At 39.4% G+C, this 18,325-nt stretch overlaps 2 protein-coding genes across 11 annotated transcripts in view; one reads left to right on the top strand and one right to left on the bottom strand.

Annotated features, from left to right (window-relative positions):
- EPS8 (EGFR pathway substrate 8, signaling adaptor) overlaps nucleotides 1–16,627 on the top strand; it is a 131,999-nt gene extending 115,372 nt beyond the window's left edge. For all 8 annotated transcript variants that reach the window (XM_074540065.1, XM_026790371.2, XM_026790372.2 and 5 more), the window contains 4 exons: nucleotides 2,168–2,429; nucleotides 6,235–6,415; nucleotides 7,544–7,673; nucleotides 10,102–16,627. In XM_074540065.1, the coding sequence (XP_074396166.1) occupies nucleotides 2,168–2,429; nucleotides 6,235–6,415; nucleotides 7,544–7,673; nucleotides 10,102–10,215 (687 nt within the window). In that variant the 3' untranslated portion in view covers nucleotides 10,216–16,627. The remainder of the gene's footprint in view (nucleotides 1–2,167; nucleotides 2,430–6,234; nucleotides 6,416–7,543; nucleotides 7,674–10,101) is intronic.
- The window catches only part of PTPRO (protein tyrosine phosphatase receptor type O), a 140,646-nt gene continuing 138,731 nt past the window's right edge, over nucleotides 16,411–18,325 (bottom strand). For all 3 annotated transcript variants that reach the window (XM_026790369.2, XM_014275920.3, XM_005481871.4), the window contains one exon: nucleotides 16,411–17,364. The gene's annotated coding sequence lies outside the window, so the exon portion shown is untranslated. The remainder of the gene's footprint in view (nucleotides 17,365–18,325) is intronic.

Here is an 18,325-nt window from a genome sequence, read left to right as displayed (position 1 = left end):
TGGAATCTGTCAACAAGATAAAAGGATATGAATATCATTGGAACCTTTTAGTAGCTGTGAAATTTATAAATTCTTTGATAAGGTTTTTGAGTGTATCACAGTACATCTATATATAATAAATTATGGTGTATTTGCTGTACACCTACTGGGGCACTCTCTCTCCACCAAAGGACAAGTTTCATAAATTGTTCAATTTTATATTCTGCATTTTACTTTCCTTGTCATTTGACAATTAAAGAAGCATTCATTTTCTTAACATTGAAGCAGTAAAATACAGAAAAGTCAATCATGATTTTTTTAAAATCTCCCCACATTGCACAAATCAGTTAAGAGGGAGGCCTTTGAACAACTAAGTGCTGAGTTATAAACAAATAAACAAACAAAAGACTTTAACCAGAGATGTTTTGCAGGGATATATGTTTGATTTATTAGCTGACTATTATGATTTAAGTGAAAAATCATCGGAGGGAAGTAAGGCTCCTTTCTTAGGCTTAATTGATTGGCCAGAGAAGCCGATGGGATAAATTTTCTGCTGGTGTCAATCAGTATTGCTGAAATGATTTACACTCACTGATAAATCCTTGTCCATCAGCTGGACTTCTCTGAGCTGGGGATTCCTGTGCGAGGGCACTTGCTGACATTTAAGGAAGGTTTGATTGTTGTCAGGGCAGTGATCTGCTGCTCAAATTCTAACTTACGGCTTCTACAAATATTTCCCTGCTTGATCCGCTGTAAAACCCTCTGCCTCCAAGGGAATAGGGAAAGGTATTTCAGGAAGGAGCAATGAATCTGGAGAATGCATTCATCTCTCTTCATACCAAAGTAAGCAGATTCTCATGACTACGAGATGAGGCATCTCTATTGAGCAAACAAACTTGAATATTGAACCTTCAAGCTGTGTTAGTCCAAAATTGTAGAGAGGGAACAGTGTTAAACAGTGAGATATGGAGTTTGAACTGCCTGAGAGAAAGGGGTAGCATAGGTGGCTTATGCATTTGTCTGTGTTTTGATTGGTCTGGGAAAAATACAAGTGTTCTTATGTAACTGGTCCCCTTCTAAAGGCAAAGAAGAAATAACTTCCCAAAATTGTTCTTGAGACACCTGCTAGTTAGTTATTAGCAACAAGATAGCGTACATCTTGTTAGAACGTGCATGAAGTGAGAAAGAAATAACAGCCCAACAATTCCAAGAATTGTGCAGTCTGGGGCTTGTTTTTAAATCAGATTATTGCCTTGAGATGGCTTGTAATGATCATGTCAATAGCTGCAAAGGCAGAGATGAATGGTTGGGATGAGCAGGAACCTCTTAAATGCTATCTGCAGTTCAAGAAATGAACAATGCATTATGCTATCCTCAGTGACATTTATAAGTTAAAACACTGGTTGAGTTTAGGTGTGGCTGGATGTGTTCATTGTTCGGGTTTTTTCTTTTAAATAACATCTCTGAAATATACATTTTTACACTGATGAAGGTCAATAAGTCAAAAGTTTTAAAAGCTTTTAAAAAGTGCCAGTTAACAGAAGTTTGAGATTTAAAAACAATCTCATTGGTAGGATTCATCTCCTTGAAAGAAAGAAATGCATTTCAGAGGATTTCCTTGCTGTGAATCTTGTGTCCAGCAGAGAAACTTGTTACTGTGATATTTTATGAAAAATCCCTTCGCCAGGATTTCTTCTCCTGGGAAGATGAGAAGCCTCAGCTTCTCCATGCTTTGTTCCTCTGGAATGTGGTCTGGAGATTGTTTATCCAAACATGTGAATTGTTTTTATTTAATGGCCAATCACAGTCCAGCTGTGTCAGACTTTCTGAGTCAGTCACGGGTTTTCATTATCATTCTTTTCTAACCTTCTGATGTATCTTTTCTCTGTTATTTTTAGTATAGTTTTAGTATATAATTTTCTTTTAATATAATATCATAATATAATAAATCAGCCTTCTGAGAACATAGTCAAATTCTCATCTCTCACCTCATCCCAGAGACCTTCACAACACAACAGAAACCGATGCCAAACTTTGATGCCAGATCAACTTTTGGCAAAGTTTGGAATAATACATGGCAAGTGAGATGCCTTAGTGGAATAAAAGGCACCATTTGGTGGAAAATCTGGGTTTGCCTGACGTGTTGCCCAGATGTTGTTTCCTGACTGATCCCTTGTGCCTCCTGCAGAAGCAGAGGACGGACTATGTCGCGAAGCAGCCCGAGCCGGCTCCCGCCACGCCCTCGCCGCCGCCCACGCCCGCTCCTGTCCCCGTGCCCGTCCCCGTGCCTGTTCCCGTGCCCGTCCCCCTGCCCCCCAGTGCCCCAGCTCCCATCCCAGTGCCCGTGCCCAAGGCGCCGGCCGCCGTCAGCCGCCAGAGCAGCACCTCCAGCGACAGCGGCGGCAGCGTGGCCCACGACACGCAACGGCAGAAGCAGATCCCCGTGGATCGTAAGTGTGCCCTAGGATGCGAGATAAAAGGCTTTCATCCTGTTTCTGCGTGTGCTTGGCTTAGTTCTGAAGTCCCCTGAAGTTGTGTTTCAGATGAATCTTGGTGGAAAAATTTGGGTTTAACTTTATGTTTAGAATACGGGTTTGCTATGGATGTGTGTTCTGACCATCGTTACAATTACCATAATGGTAGTAAGGGAAAAACACTTAAGACTTGTCCCATCCTAAATCACAGAATTCCCAAAATGACCAGGTTGGAAGGGACTTTTAAGACCTTTAAGATCATTGAGTACAATCCATGCCCTAGCACCTCAACTAAACCGTGGCACTGAGCGCCACCCTCGTTATAATTACCATAATGGTAATTAGGGAAAAACACTTTACACTTGTCCCATCCTAAATCACAGAATTTACAGAACAACCAGGTTGGAAGAGACCTTTAAGATCATTGAGTACAACCCATGCCCTAGCACCTCAACTAAACCGTGGCACCCAGTGCTACATCCAGTCTTTTGTTAAACACATCCATGGATGGTGACTCCACCACCTCCCTGGGCAGAACCATTCCAGAACTTTATCACTCTTTCCATGAAAAACTTTTTTCTAACATCTAACCCAAATTTCCCATGTCTGGGATCTCTAGTCAGTGGTTTTTAACACTGGAATGCCCATGCTGATATGCTGGCTAATGGAGATTTTCCACCTGAACTCGCTGCCACATTATGACCTAAATTGCTTGTAAAATCAGTTACGTTGTTTTCACACTTCAATTCATAATCATCCATATTTCTAGGTCGTTTGCACCATTCTGATTCATCTATTCAGGGCTTCAAGAACACTTGCAGGTCTGGCAGATGCACAGGAACCACGTTGTAATAGTTTTGTAGAGTTACTTTACAGTTGGCTTGGTCAAAGCAGCAGCAACTGGCAGGCCATGGAGCAGACTTTGGTGTCCTTGTCCCAGGAGGACACAGGAACATATTCCCTACCTCCATAGCTGGAAAAATTTGGGAATGTTCATCCAACAGTGTGTGGCTGCCTTGAGAAGTTCTGATTAAGGCCACCTTGTAAATATGCCAAATTGAGGCATGCTGAGGCTGCTACTTGGTATTGACTGAAAAGCAAGTAGGGTTAGAAAAGCTTGTTTAGTCAGTAATTTCTGTCCTAAATGCACTTTAGGCAGTGTGATTGCTGGGCTTAGAAATAACTGAAACATGTAGGCAAGCATTTGCTACAGCTTTTAAAGTAATAGCTGTAAAAATAATGAGCTTTTTGTAGTGCAAGAGTTGACAGCTTTTCATACTCACTGCCTTAACAGCAAATCCTGCTTCCACCTAAGGTCAGGAATTGGCACTGAGCATAATCCTTTCTGGGGAAGGGCTTCTTTGCCCCCTGTCCCCAGTGGATGGGAAATGTGCCTGTGTGTGTAATCCTGTGGTGGGGTCTGTGGTGACATTGCCTGGTGGAGGGCAAGCTCCTGCCTAAACTCTGAGCTCAGGAAGGCTCTGGGAACTTTTCCTTATATTCACCTAATGGGCTGTCTGGCTGGAAATCATAACTGGAGAACAGCCTGGCTGGAGGAACAGGCCTCACTGCTGCTTCCCAAAGAAAGAGTTACTTAAATAAAAGCAGATAAATAAACACAAAAGATGCGGAAAGTGAGGGTGATTTCCCCCACACACATGCACAAAAATGAAATTTTTATTTCTGTGGAAGGACTTTACCATAGCATGGCAGTGTCCTTGAATCCACAATGGCCTTCTCCATCCATTCTAGATGGAAAATGAGAAGACCATGATCTTGGCTTCAGGTACAGGGCATGTGTGAGGTGTAGGAGTTACTGTAGAGGCTGTGGGTCACACACAGGAGCTCCTGCTCACCCAAGCCCAGTTAATGAGCTTCAGGCACCTTAAAACCCTCACAGAATAGGTTCCTCTGCAAAGGTGGTGCCAAACCTGCTGGCCAAGTACCCACCTGAGCCCTGCAGAGAACACTGCAGAACCTGCCCCACACCCTGCTTATTTCTGATAACCCATCTAACAACGGGAAGGATCTCTTACCTAACAGCTAAATATTTGTCTCTTGATACAGTCTTGGTCTAGATTAAGCATAAGTCTTTCAAAATCTGTGTAAATAGAAGGAAGATAGCAATGTTCTATGTCTCTTCCTGCTTGGGAAAACAGCGGGTGCAGGATTTGATAACACTGCCTAAAGGCTTTCCTTGTATAACCCCTGTCAGACTTGCACAAATCACTGAGCTCGTATCATTGGGCTTCTGACTCACACTCAGAGTGGGCAGAGAGGAGAAAACCCTACACAACAGGGCCTGAATGCCTCAAATATCATAGTAGAGATACTTTTTCCACTTTGACCTGAGGCTGTTTTGCAAAAGCACAAAAGAAATGGTTAAACCAACATTTTTTCCTTCTTTCTGCTCTGGTGATTAAAGAAATAATCCTAGAGGCCTATGTAAAGCTTGTTTTTATTTGTTTAACTGGCTAGAGATATTGATCCCTGGAGAGGTTTTGAGAGAACCCCTAGAGAGGTTTTGAGAGAATTTAAAAGGAAAGTAGAGAAGGCAAAAATGTTTCTATCTTATAGGGTTTTTTTCATATTGAAGTTGAGTTGTTTTCATCTGTTCCTATCAGTGTAATGGGAGAAGAGGAATAGGTTTTGTCATCTGGGTGCACTGAGAGGATGGTGTAGTTACTCTTTGTGTATCAAAGTGAGAAGGTTGAATAAAGATCACTAAAAATATCTTGGCAAGGAAATCCTGAGAATTTTTGCGATAATTGGAGTTGTTTGTCAGAGGATTTTTATAGTTGTTCCAATGTTATGGCACAGAGAGTTTAACTGTGTTAAATCAGCATCTTCTCTGAGCCCAAAAGGTTATCTATACCTTACGGAATTCTACCTATTTTTGTGAAGTTATCCACAGAAATTTTTATAGTAACTTTAAGCAATTCTCACTGTCATTATAATTGATCTTGTTGAAATGACTGAAAAGCATTTCAGTTTGTTGCCTGCTAATGAACAGCAAATGGGTTCTGGGGGATAATGAATTCTTACAGTTTTGTTTAAAATGAGAAAATAAATAAACAAATCTTGCCCAATTTTTGAGTCTCTGGTGAGACCAGCTACCCCTTTTTTTTTTTATTATTCCTTTTTTAATGCAAAGTGTGACAATGTTTCAGCTAAGCAGCCACTCCAGGCTTGGAGTGAATTCAAATTTCTCAAAACCCTGTCAAAAATGCAATTGCTACAATAGCTCATTAGATATAAGTTGATATATGTCAGCAGCTGTGAAATGTTTTTGCCTATGTTGATTTGCACTAAAAAGTTGAACTTTCAGCTAAAGAGCTGTTTGTGGAAAGTACTACCTTCCCACAGTGTGAGCAATCTTACAACCTTCCTCATTATTTTCTTGTTTTCATTTTTAAACCCTCAATTCTCTTTGAAAAAAAAAGGCAGAGTATGACAATTGAATAACCCTCCATTCCCATTTTATTCTACAACTTGGGTGCTGTCACACTGCTCTGCACCTCTCTGTGACATCCAGGCATCTCTCCTTTCTGGGGTCTTAGTTGTATTCTGTCTGGGGTTTTTTGTTTGTTTATTTTTCCTTTGTTTTGCAAAGGGAGGATTGGGAATATTGAAATATTCTATGGGCAAATAGTTCAATCAGATCTAATGAATGAATTTTAAAAAAATAAGTTGACAATTTAAAGTGACATAAAGTGACATAGAAGAAATGACTTGGCTTTGATAAAAGAGACTAATTTCTGTGAGATGTCTCTGTCTCTAGGCAGGAAATCCCAGATGGAGGAGGTGCAGGATGAACTTGTGCACAGGCTGACCATCGGCCGGAGCGCTGCCCAGAGGAAATTCCACGTGCCACGGCCAAACATCCCCGTGGTGAACATCACCTACGACTCCTCCCCCGAGGATGTCAAAGCCTGGCTGCAGTCCAAGGGATTCAACCCTGTGTAAGTCCCAGGGCAAATGAAGCAAAACTCCTTTAAATAGAAAAAGAGTTGTTTTCCTGTCAGGATGTAGTCTGACCACTTGTTAAAATCAGGCAGCCTCCTTAAAATGAAGATGATTTCTTGATCAAGAGATGTCAGCTGCACTCTTAGAAAAATTAATTTGTTTCTACATGTATGTACATATACCTATATGTATATATATAAATATATATGCATCTATACATATATATATATACACACATATATATAGACACAAATATATACATCTATATATACACATATGTATGCATCTATATATCCAGATATAAGCATATATATTCATCTAGAAACATATTTTACATGCATATATATAAGTATACACATACATATACACATATGTATATATAGACATATATATGTATTTATACATATATGTATATATACACATGTATTCACATCTATTTATACACATATATATGCAGCTATATTTACACATATATATATCTATATATACATATATAAACATATATATTCATCTATAAACATATATATTTTGCATGCCTATATGTATACACATACATATGTGTATATATAGACATATATATATTTATACATGCATATGTACACATATATACATATATAGGCACCTATTTATGCACATATATATGTATCTATTTATACACACGTATATACATCTATAAATACATATATAAATGTATATATTCATCTATAAATACATTTTACATGCATATATATACACATACACATATAATTATATATATGTGTATATATACACATCTATATATACATATATAAATGTATATATTCATCTATAAACACATATATGCATCTACAGATATATAAACATATATGTGTGTGTAAGTGCACCTAATACATATATAAAAATAGATGTCAATGTGGTTATAGGGCTACAGAACGTCTATATATTTTATATGTATAGATTCTGTATATGGTATATATATTTTAGCCTCTACAAAAAATCTTCTTATACACTCAGTTCACTTAGACGCCCAGTAGTCCTGCTGCACCAAGTTTGTTCTGAATTTAGCAGCCCTAGCCAAGGCAGTGTGGGATGAAGCCAACCTTGGCCAGTGTGGATTTGCTGATTTCGTGTTTGCTGTGTCCCAGGACTGTGAACAGCCTCGGTGTGCTGACAGGAGCTCAGCTTTTCTCCCTCAATAAAGAGGAACTGAGGACTGTTTGCCCAGAAGGGTCAAGAGTCTACAACCAAATTACGGTACAGAAATCTGCCTTGGAGGTATGGACAACTCTTCTCACTCACCTGGTTTGGGTAACCAATTTTGAACCTGTGGAATTAGATAACTCCTTCTGTGAGGCAGGTGGTTTTTCCTCAGTTCCCATCATATTGATAAACATTCTTTTCACCTGAGTTATTTGGTATTAATTCATTGGAACATCATTCCTCAAAACACCAGGTGAGATCTTCCCCACTTCTAAAGGGGTCCAAAAACATTAGAAATAGCGCCATTTTGCTTTAATTAAAGTTTTGTCTCTTAAACACCTTAAGCTAGTATCCAGAGCCATGCTAAGGAGAATTCTTGCCAATTTTAAACGGGTAAAATTGGAGATGCTACTTTTTTTTTAATAAACTTGCTGTGGCAAGTGGAGAAATGATCTAGATGTGAGATCAATCTAACAGAGAAGTTATATTCTCCACAACCTGTTTAGAAGAAAATCTTTTAAAAGTCTAAAATATTTCCTTTCCTTAAGCTGATACTGTCTCACTTAAATGATTTCAAGCATTAACTACTAGGAATATTTTTAAAGACAGATTTATGATGGTGCATATTTTGCACTTTACATGATAAGTGTGGATTAGAAAGCATAATGTTTTAGCAACTGTCAAAATTGCTTTATTCCCTTCTTCAAGCCCTATTTTTCAGTTAAAGGAAGGGAGAGATATTTAACCTTTACTCTTAGGAATAGAAGTCCAGGGCAATCCATCATTTCCTAGTGAAGATATATTTGTATTCTTCAACTTTTTTGCATGTCAGTCATCTTATTTCAATGTCCTGAGATGGAAGTCATTTTGCAGTGGAATTTGGTCTGAAAAGCAGAAATGCCCTGGATTAGAGGGGCTTTTTCCCCTCCATGCTGTTGCTCTGCTTGCCCCTGTTAGGCCTCACTCTGCAGGAAATTCAAAAGTCCAGACTTGTCTAATAAATGCCCTACAAGAGTTAATCAGCAGCTACTTAGAGTCTAACAAGGTCACTGTTTTTTTGTTGGGGAAAAGGTAATTGAAATGTTTATTTCTGCCTTGGTTTTTTGAGGTTGAATTTCAGAATTTATGCAGTTCCTGATGGCTTTAGCCTGTTGTTCACTGAATTATGTCATCAAAGGAAGGTGCACCATCCTTTCTCTCCCTATAATAATAATATAATATAATTCATTTCAGGCTCATCAGTGCTGTTGTCATTGATGCTATTAGGAAGGCAAATTCTTTCAGCTTGGGCTGCTCAGTTATTCTCAATAAAATATTTGTACATGACCTCTGATGAAGTGCATTGTTGGGTATCTGCTGATGTTTTTTTTATGCATGAACTCAGTAATGAGTGCTGCACTTGTGTATCTGAAATCCAGAGAGCAAGGACAAGAAGAATTAAGACAGATAAAGCTGCTCCCTCAGTTTCAGAGTCACTTTTAGCCTTCCTGCCTTGCTCTTCCACTTTGGGAGAGGAGAGCAATGGTATTTTAAGTAGGAGGAGCACTGTGGTTAATTTAGAAATTGTATCACTCTTTGTGGCACCAGGTACTGCATTTTAATGGAATAATAGGCTAAATCTATATGAAATGTTATGAAATTATTAAGATGCATTTTAAGAGTTCAGAATCAACTGCAGGATTTTCCCCTTAACAGTCTTGGAATTTCTTTTATAAATTTCAAAACCAGTTTCTGTTTCCTTATTTTGGAAATTGATTTTAAAGTTTTGAAAGTCATGTCATGGCCAGATAGTACAGTAGCTCTTGGTTTATAATCCCCAAGTTTTATTCATGCACACTTTGGGAATTTCTGCTATACTGAATAGATGTCCTGGCCTTGCAAATAATTTCATTTATGTTGAAAAAGCAGCTGGTTCAGCAGACCTGGTTTTCACTCTTAAAAAGTGAAATAAAGCCTTGTCCTCACAACACTTCACTGTTGCTAATAATATAATATGGTCCAATTTCAATGAGTGTGCTCTAAATTTGAAATCTGTGTTTCTGTGCTGCAAATGCCTCATGGTGAATTCTGTAAGAGCCAGAGACTGAATCCTTACTTTGTTCTTGCCCATGCAATCCCATGTGCATGTGTGAGCTTTTAAACCCATCAAGGATTTATTTTTGGGTTTTTAATTTCTAAATATTATTGCCCCAATTTTTAAGCATGGAATCCTAACAAACTCATTGTGCTTTAACTCTGCTTTTACTGAAGCCATATTTTATAAACCCCCTAAATGTCTAACACTTCCAGGACCTTGTGTGGGAATTAAAGATGCTCAGCAATGATGACATATGCTTTTAATAGTCTGCAGATTATTTTTTTCTGGTCTCTATTTAAGGATAGTGTAAATATTTTTCTATTGGAGCTGCAAGGTGAGTTTACTCAAACAAAATAAATGCTGGCAGAGGAATTTCAGCACCTCTAAACTCTTTATTACAAGTAAACTCTTCTCTTTTGTTTATAGGCTAGCAGTGGTAGCTCAGAACTGCAAGAAATTATGAGAAGACGGCAAGAAAAAATCAGTGCAGCTGCCACAGATTCAGGTGTGGAGTCCTTTGATGAAGGAAGCAGCCACTAAATGTGTTTCCTCTTTTCTTTAATTCCATTGTCCATAGCATTAAAACCATCCAGCTTTGCTTTAGGAAGCAGTGAAGGGGAGTGTCTTATTGTATTGTAAACATAGCCAATATAAAGAAAATTTACAGTAGTCTCCACAGATGTACCTGCTGCTGGCTCCTCATCATGAGAAATGAACAGATGAGAAATGCAGTGGAGATTCCTGACAGGTGAAAATATTGGTACATGATTCATTTTCACCCAGAGATGAGTCTTGGCTTTATGGCATTAACATGACAGATAAATTGCAGCGCGTCTTTGTTGGTGATTCATCTGAGGGAAGCTGAGCCAGCAATAAAAAAGCACTTGAACCCTTCAGTAATAATAAGATTCTGAATCCTATCTCTTGCTGTAGCATGCAATTATGTCCTTTTTGGCTCAGTCTTTCTTGTCAGGCATTTGGCTGCAGGATGTTTACTTAAGTTGTCGACTCCAGCAAATGTGGAGGAAATGTTTAGGGAATGAACAGCAGCCCAACACAGACTGAATCTTTCCTGCATCACTCCCAAGATGTTTTATTACTAATGATGCTGTTTATAGCAAAATAATATTCTGTACATTGATTTTATCCGTATTTCACCTGTGATGAACTATAATATTGCACAAGAAAGAGTAACTAGAAAATAGTAACACAACCCAGCTCAAAGAGGTGATGAGATCTGCTGTAGCCATGCAACAACTCACAGCATATTTTTCTTTAAAACATAATTGCAATTTTTTGTCTGTAACTTAACCCATCAAAAAGAACAGTGTATAATCTAGACTTCTCTGTGTGTTGATCCCAGATATCAGTTTTTCCTCATGCAAAAAGCCTTTGTAATTGCCTTTATAAATGTAATCTTTTGGAAAAGTGGATTCCTGAAGGTAAAACAGGGGAAAAAAGAAAAGAGAAACATCCCTTACAGAAAATGTTATTTTTGGAGATGCAATGATTTTTGTCACAAAATGTTCTGTTTCATATGGTCATGTGATTTTATATATAATATATGTATTATATATAATATATAATATCACTTAATTTAGACAAATTTAATCATCTAGTTTGATTAAGTTTCATAGTGCCTTTTTCACATGAATCAGCTTAAAGTCTGCAATAAACAGTATTTCTTGTCTGTTAAATTATTGTATCTTTGTGGCTACAAAGACAGTATTGAAATAAGAAAGTAATCTTGATTTTTGCCATTAGTTTGCTTTTCCTCTGCGTACAAGGGAAAAAAAAATCTATTCATTTTTTTTCACAAATGAAAAATTAAAATCTTAATAAAGGTGTTAGTGCCATTTATTGTAAATGTCCTTGCAAATACTACTTCTGTGTGGTTGGTTGTGTGTCCATGTATGTTTTTACATTTGCTATATATTCTTTATGCCTGTCTGCATAAACATAGTCTTATTCAGAAATGGGTTAAGAAGTTATAAATCCTATTACTTGTACGTGTAACAGGAGGAACCTTTTTAAAAGGTCTTTGAAACTCTTATTTAAAACTTAGAGTCCCTGCCTTTTCGCATGGGAGGATGTCTGATTCTATAAAAATGCACTCTGGTGGTAACCTGCACCTCTATTCCCCTGATAATTACCAAAATAAGAAGCCAATACTGATGCTCTCTGCTGGTTTTTATTTCAGCATTCAGTACATGGTTTGCTTATGCCCAGAAAGAGGCACCAGCTCTGGGATATCCCAGAATTTGTGAAGTTTGCCACTCTGAGGTGTTGGAGGGAGAACTCATATTTCACCTGTGAGAGAAAAGAGGTCTCTTCACAACAGTTTGGGGTTTTTTGGAGCTGGGTTTCATTGGAGGTGATGTTTAAAAAGTGCCAGACAAGTCTGGATGTGGTCAGTGTGCTCAGAAGCATCTTAGGAGATACTTAGGGAGAAAAGAGGAAACCCCTTCCACACACTGAATAACCAGAACCATCTTGGGGTTGGTGGGTTGGTTTGGGCATTTTTTTTCAGTTTTTAAACTACTAATAAATTATCAACCAGGTGCTTCTTGAGTTGTATTTACCCTTTAAACTTTGCTGAACTAATCATGATGATTTCTGTGTTACACCTTGGGAAATCTGAATGGTGTTGAGGGAAATATTCCTCTGTTTACTGGAATATCCTTGGTGGTTTAAAGCACTGCAGGGAGCTTCACCCTTATGCTGCTGTGCAGTTTTTGAATTTTCATTTTGTTGGCAGTCATAAGAAATCAGGAGATCTCATTTAGGGTTCCTCAAATGAAATGTTTTCCTCAGAATATTCCATGGTTAAAACGAAACCAGTAGTAAAATGCAGTGTTCCATTCAAAATGTTTTCTCTGGGATTTGAGCAGTATTTTTTCAATACTAATATTTTAGAAGGATGTGATATGTCTTTGAGAAGGAAAGAAAGCAGTTTTTTAAATGCCAAAATCAGTGCCTTATTAGACATTTGATAAGTGGGAGTAATTTACTATTTTTCTGCCATCAATCTGCCTCTTTAGCTGGGTGGAGGGAGGGAATTTTAGCAGCCTGTGTTCACTCAGCAGTTCTGTGCTTTCAAAGCACAAACATTTCAACATCAGCAAGGCACTTCTTCCCACTTCTGTAGGCTGTTTGTTCCCTTGGGACACCATGGGGAGAGCAAACCACTGTGAAACCACAGAATAAATGCAGAAAGAACACTTCTAGCCAATATTATTGGGTGGAGCACTTTACTTACCATCCAGAAATTCAAATGTTAAACAGGGCTTTGCTCAGACAAACTGTGATCTGTGGAATTGTATACAATTTTCCACTGCTCCAAAGCATTGAACTGTATAAAAATTGGTGTTTATTGTTTGTTAGGTTTTTGGTTTGAGTGGGGTTGGGAAATAAGTGCATATATCCATGACTGATGTGTGCAGAAATAAATGGTTTATGGAGCAGTAGAGGTATCATATGCAAAATTATGATGAAGTCTGAAATGTGCAGAGCTTTCAGTGTGTTCATGAGTGTTTGTGAACTTCAGAATTGTAATAATTTAAGGGAACAAAGCAAAGAATCCATTAATATCTGTAAGATGTAAATTCTTTCTAATTATGAAACCTGTAAGTCACAGAATTTTTATTTTAATGTGGGAGTGAAGGCATTTTGAGTTTTCTGGTCACAGACAGAAGCAAGCTATAGCTTGAATACCAGACTTTGTTCAAGCAGGTATGATCACTGATTTTCCTGCATTTGAAGCATAAAGGATACATGATTATGAATGGGAACTCAATTTTCTGGCCAAATTACCCTTTCATAGGAGCCCAGTTTTTCTACTATATTGAGTCTGGTGTCTAAACCATCCCTGTTTAAGGTTCTGATACATCAAAAGTATTTGAGGGAATGATTTTGAGATCAATCTCCCACCTCTACATAAAAACACCAACATTATAAATGAGAAGTGCAAAGGAGACGGGATCTGTATTGGTTCTGTGTTTAAATATTTCACAGACTTTAAATTTCTACTGAAGCAATGTCAACTTTTTGACATTGTGCTAACAAGTGCCTTTGGCTTGGCTTTATCTTTTTTTTTTCAGTTTTTGAGTTGCTTAGGTTGCAACTTTGGCCTCTAACTATTTCCTAAGTTTTCAGACCAAAATGAGAATCAGGATATGAGTCTGTGCTTCTGTTCCTTGGTAATATTTGCAGATTAAAAGAGGAGATGAGTGAAAATAGGGAGCCTTCCTAGAAGATTCCCAGTCCTCACTGGTGCCTGTCACAGCAGCAGCAAAGCTCAACCCACCCTGCTCCCATCCATGCCGAGAGCACCAACAACATTATCCTCTCACAAGAAATGGCTGAAATAACAGATTTTGCCTGCCTCAATGAAATCAGAGTTTGGCTACAAGCCCTTAAAATTAGAAGTGAGGGGCAGGTGGTGTGACTGTGGTTAAAGGAGGGAGGGAAGGACCATTTTAGAGCATAAGATGATGATGTTGATTATTTGACTGGGGAAATTAATTCTAGTTTGGTGTAAGGAAAAAAAAAAAAAACCCAAAACATTAAACTGAAATAAAGCACAAGTAAGGCTTCCTGGCCTGTTCTTCATCTTTTGGTGATGTTTGAAGAAAACACTCCTGAAGATCCAGGGCTCACTGCACAGGATGTGCTTGGAGAGGCCACACTTCCACACTTTTCTTATCACTTCTAAGTACTTAATTTTACCTATTTTTTGCTTCCATGGCAGCACACACAGCATGAGACAAAGAGAAAACCTGCCCTGGTTTCAGATAATGGTCACTCACAGCACAGAGCTGCTTTTGCAGACATCTAAAAGAGCAGCAGATCAATAAAGAGCATCAATAGTGTCAGCAGAGCCTTGGACATGAAGCCCATAATTCCAAATATCTATTACCAAACCTGAGGCTTCAGACAGCTTTACAGCTGTGATGACTGGAGGGTTTTACTTTAGCAGATGCTGGAAACAACATTAACATGAAGCATGAGTCCAAAGCATTGTTCTTTTGGACTTACACTGGAGGTGTATGATGAGGCAGAGCCAAAATTGTGATGTGTCAATTCAGAATTAAAAGCTCTGCAGGAGTATTCTGAGCCACAGTGTCTTCCAGGCTCATTTATTGCTTTACTCATGCCCTGAATGCTGGGAGAGGTGGTTTCCATTGCCATCCCACATGTCCACTGACACAGCTGTGTGGGGTGGGAAAAGGTATTATTCTGATGGAGTTTTCATTGTAATTGACTTTGTGATTAAGCAGCTATTAAAGGAAAAACACACACCTGCTGCTGTGCAAAAGGAAAAAATTCTGACATGCATTCCAAACTGTCTAGTAAACTCAGGCTGCTCAGTGTCCTTTGCTGCAGTGTGATTTTGGCATCTTTGCAGCAATTTTGGACCCTGCCACGTTCAGCCAAGCTCCTGTTACAGCCAGCTCACTCTGTGACACTGTGGGCACAGGGAATGGTTTAGCAGTAACCTGCTTACCCTGCTCTGTGATACAGAATGAGCATGGGCTCAGTGGGCAGCAGGAGGGAGGAGACAGCAGATGAGAAAGAATTTGTGGCTTGGTTTTTTTCTCCCTCAGCCAGTTTTCTAGAAGGATAAAAACACGTTTTCTGAGTAAGCATGTAATGAAAATCTGAAATGGATTTTTTAAAAAAAGCATGGAGGCAAGGACTAAATGGTGCTCATTTATAATTCTGGTTTTTTGTTCAGTTTAGGCTCTTTGCTGTTCCTACTGGAAAGGCAGGCCCTCCGGCTGAGGCACACAGTGAAATGAGGGAGAAATGTGCACCACTGGAGCCTTTCTTGTCACCAGCTGGCTCCCTGAAACAAGAGGCCCTTCCCTTCTGCATCCACCTTGTGCTTGGAGAAACAGCAACCCTGCTCCAGGACTGGGAGCAGTGGAAAGTGCCTGGAAACAGAAGGGAAGGGAAATGCATATCACACCCATTTAGTAATCAGCTGTTATTCCCTGTTTGTTTAGTACCCCTCACAAGGACCTGTTTTTTCTGGGAATGATGTTAAGTCTACGCAGTTTTGCATAATATACAGTTTTAAAGAAGTTTTTTGCTGTAACCAATACCACAATGAATTAGTTACCAAATAAGTATGCACCTATTTACCTACCAGAAGAAAGGAAGAAAAAAGAAAATCAGCTAAAGGAGATTATCAGGCTCCTGAGGGCAGCAGAGCTACTGCCCTACATCCTGGTGCCTGCCAGGTGATAGCAGAGCCAGAGTAAATGAAATATAAAGCCTGTGCAGGTGTATTTTGCTGTTTTGCTGACAGTGACTTCTCCACAGGTAAGCAATCCAGTGTGTTTACTTCCAGTTCAAGTCTGCTTTGTTTACATTGAGTACCATTGCTGCTAACTTCCAATGAGGGGACACAAAGCAACAGGTTACAAAAAATGCCATCAAACATCCATTCTGACAGCATCCATGTCACAATACACAATGATGTACCGGCATTATACAAAGACCAGGAAAAAAATAATATATATAAGCTAATTATTTTGACTAGAACTGAAATGGACAGCAAAAAAGAAAAGAGCCCCCCACCCTGCCCCAAAGGCCCTGCAGGAATCCATACTGACACTTTGGCAGCCTTGTAGCAACAAATTGAAAACCAGCCCTTCACATGCCAAAACGTTGTATTTGTAACATTGGAAATTCCTGGTTCAGGAAAAATAGTTATGTCCATTAAAGCACTTTTTGTGTTTGTTTTTTTTTTTCTTTCCACCCCTCCAACCTGAACCAGTTTTATGTTTTTACACAGGGTTAATAATTACTAAAAATAATGCATGAGTGAGGGGTATAGGCACCATAGACTGCTCACACAGTTAAATGCTATATATGCTAAGATATCCCAGCTGGAAACTCAGCTGCCCTGTGATTAGATCCATCTAAAAAAGAAGCCTGATCAGTGGCATTACTGCAAAAAGATTGGCAAAAAGAGCAATCCCTCTGCTTAGTGAGTGGCAGCCCAGTCAAGAACCAGCCCCATCCCTTCTCTCAGCTGCCTGTTTCAGCTCCACAGCTCGGATTTCTGCTGTCAGTGCTCCCCCATGGCCCCACATCCATCAGTGCTGTAAGGGAACAGTCAAATCCATCAAATCCATGGACCCAGCAACCCCCCCGCCCTCCCAGCCCCCTTTCACAATCTCCAGGTTTCTTCATGTATGTTCATGCCTCGCTATTCACTAATGAGGTATTATTAGATACTAACAATGCCTGCTCTCCTAGGGACAGACCAGTGACACATGAAGAAAGCTCTCCAGTCAACCATTAAAAAAATATTGCACTTACTTTAACCTTAAGCCCAACCTGCACAGGAAAAAACAAAATCATGAAAGAAATTAACCAAAACCCCAACACTCTGGAGCAATCTGTCTTATGCACATATAGTGTCTTTTCCTTCATGTTGTTTTAGCTGAATTTGGTCCAGTATTTAAAAAAAATGTCCAGAAATTAAACAGTTCAAAAGACACCGCAGGCTCGTTAAGGCTTTGTCTCCCCAGTGCTTCAGAAAGGTAAAAGTTTCTTTCCCTCATTGTCCATGCACTGCAGAGCAGTGGTCTCTCGTGGCACAGCACCTGCCCCTTCAAACCATCAACAGAAAATAAATCAGAAGCAAGGGAAGATGGGTGTGCTTCATGGTCTCACCTGCAACCAAACAAACAGAATGCTTTAGAGAGAAGAAAAGGAAATAAATGCAGTTTTTAGCATTTGTTTTACTGACCCTCCACTCAGGCTGGGACTGCAGGTGCAGGGTGCTGGGACTCAGATTAGACAGCAACCCTAAAACCAGGGGACAGTGAGGCAAACTGGGGTTCCTTTTGGCAGGGGATGAAGCACACATATATAATAAATGCACATGAGACACAGCAGACACGGCTGGAGGTGCTGCCCTCAAGCACATCTATCCACCAGCTGCTAGAAAAGCAGTTTGTGTCAGTCTGCATCTTCCTTGTTGGAACCCAGGAAATTCCTCTGGCTGCTCTGGATGGCTCCAGCCCCTGCCCAGGGGGCTCAGAGACCTTGGCACAGAGCCCAGGACCCCTGTGCCTTTGATTTAGCCCTTGGAAAAAACAATTACCAACCTTTATATGAAGAATTACAACCCACGAAAGTTTAAGTAGAATGATTGTGAATTTATCACAGGGTGAAAAATAGATTTTTTTGGGGTTTTTAGAATGGGGGTTTGGGGGCAAGATGGAGGAATCTGGGTGTGTCCAGCCTTTCTCCTTATTGGCTCCATCTTCTGCTTTGATGGTGGCACTTTTGGGTTGGTTTAGAGTAGAAGCTCACTGTCTAACTTAGGTATTGGAAAGTAGTTGTAAATATTGCACATGTAGTTTTTAGTATAAAGAGATAACACTGCCCCTGGGGCAGGCAGAGTGCCTCTGTCTGACCTCAGCAGGCCAGGAGAAAGAATTTTATAGATAAGGAACAATAAACAAACTTGAGAGCAAGAACTGAAGAGTTCTGACTCCTCCTTTGACTGCCGGGCTGGGAAAAGAGACTTTGTGACACATCTCAGAGTCACTGTGAGCAGCAGAGATCCCGAGACTTCCTGCTGCACCCAAAAGGGAGTGTTAAGGTTATGGCTGGGTTATTGCTGCCA

The sequence above is a fragment of the Zonotrichia albicollis genome, chromosome 4, assembly GCF_047830755.1.
Source record: "Zonotrichia albicollis isolate bZonAlb1 chromosome 4, bZonAlb1.hap1, whole genome shotgun sequence".
Classification (NCBI taxonomy): Eukaryota; Metazoa; Chordata; class Aves; order Passeriformes; family Passerellidae; genus Zonotrichia; species Zonotrichia albicollis.
This window is presented reverse-complemented; position numbering and strand designations above follow the sequence as displayed.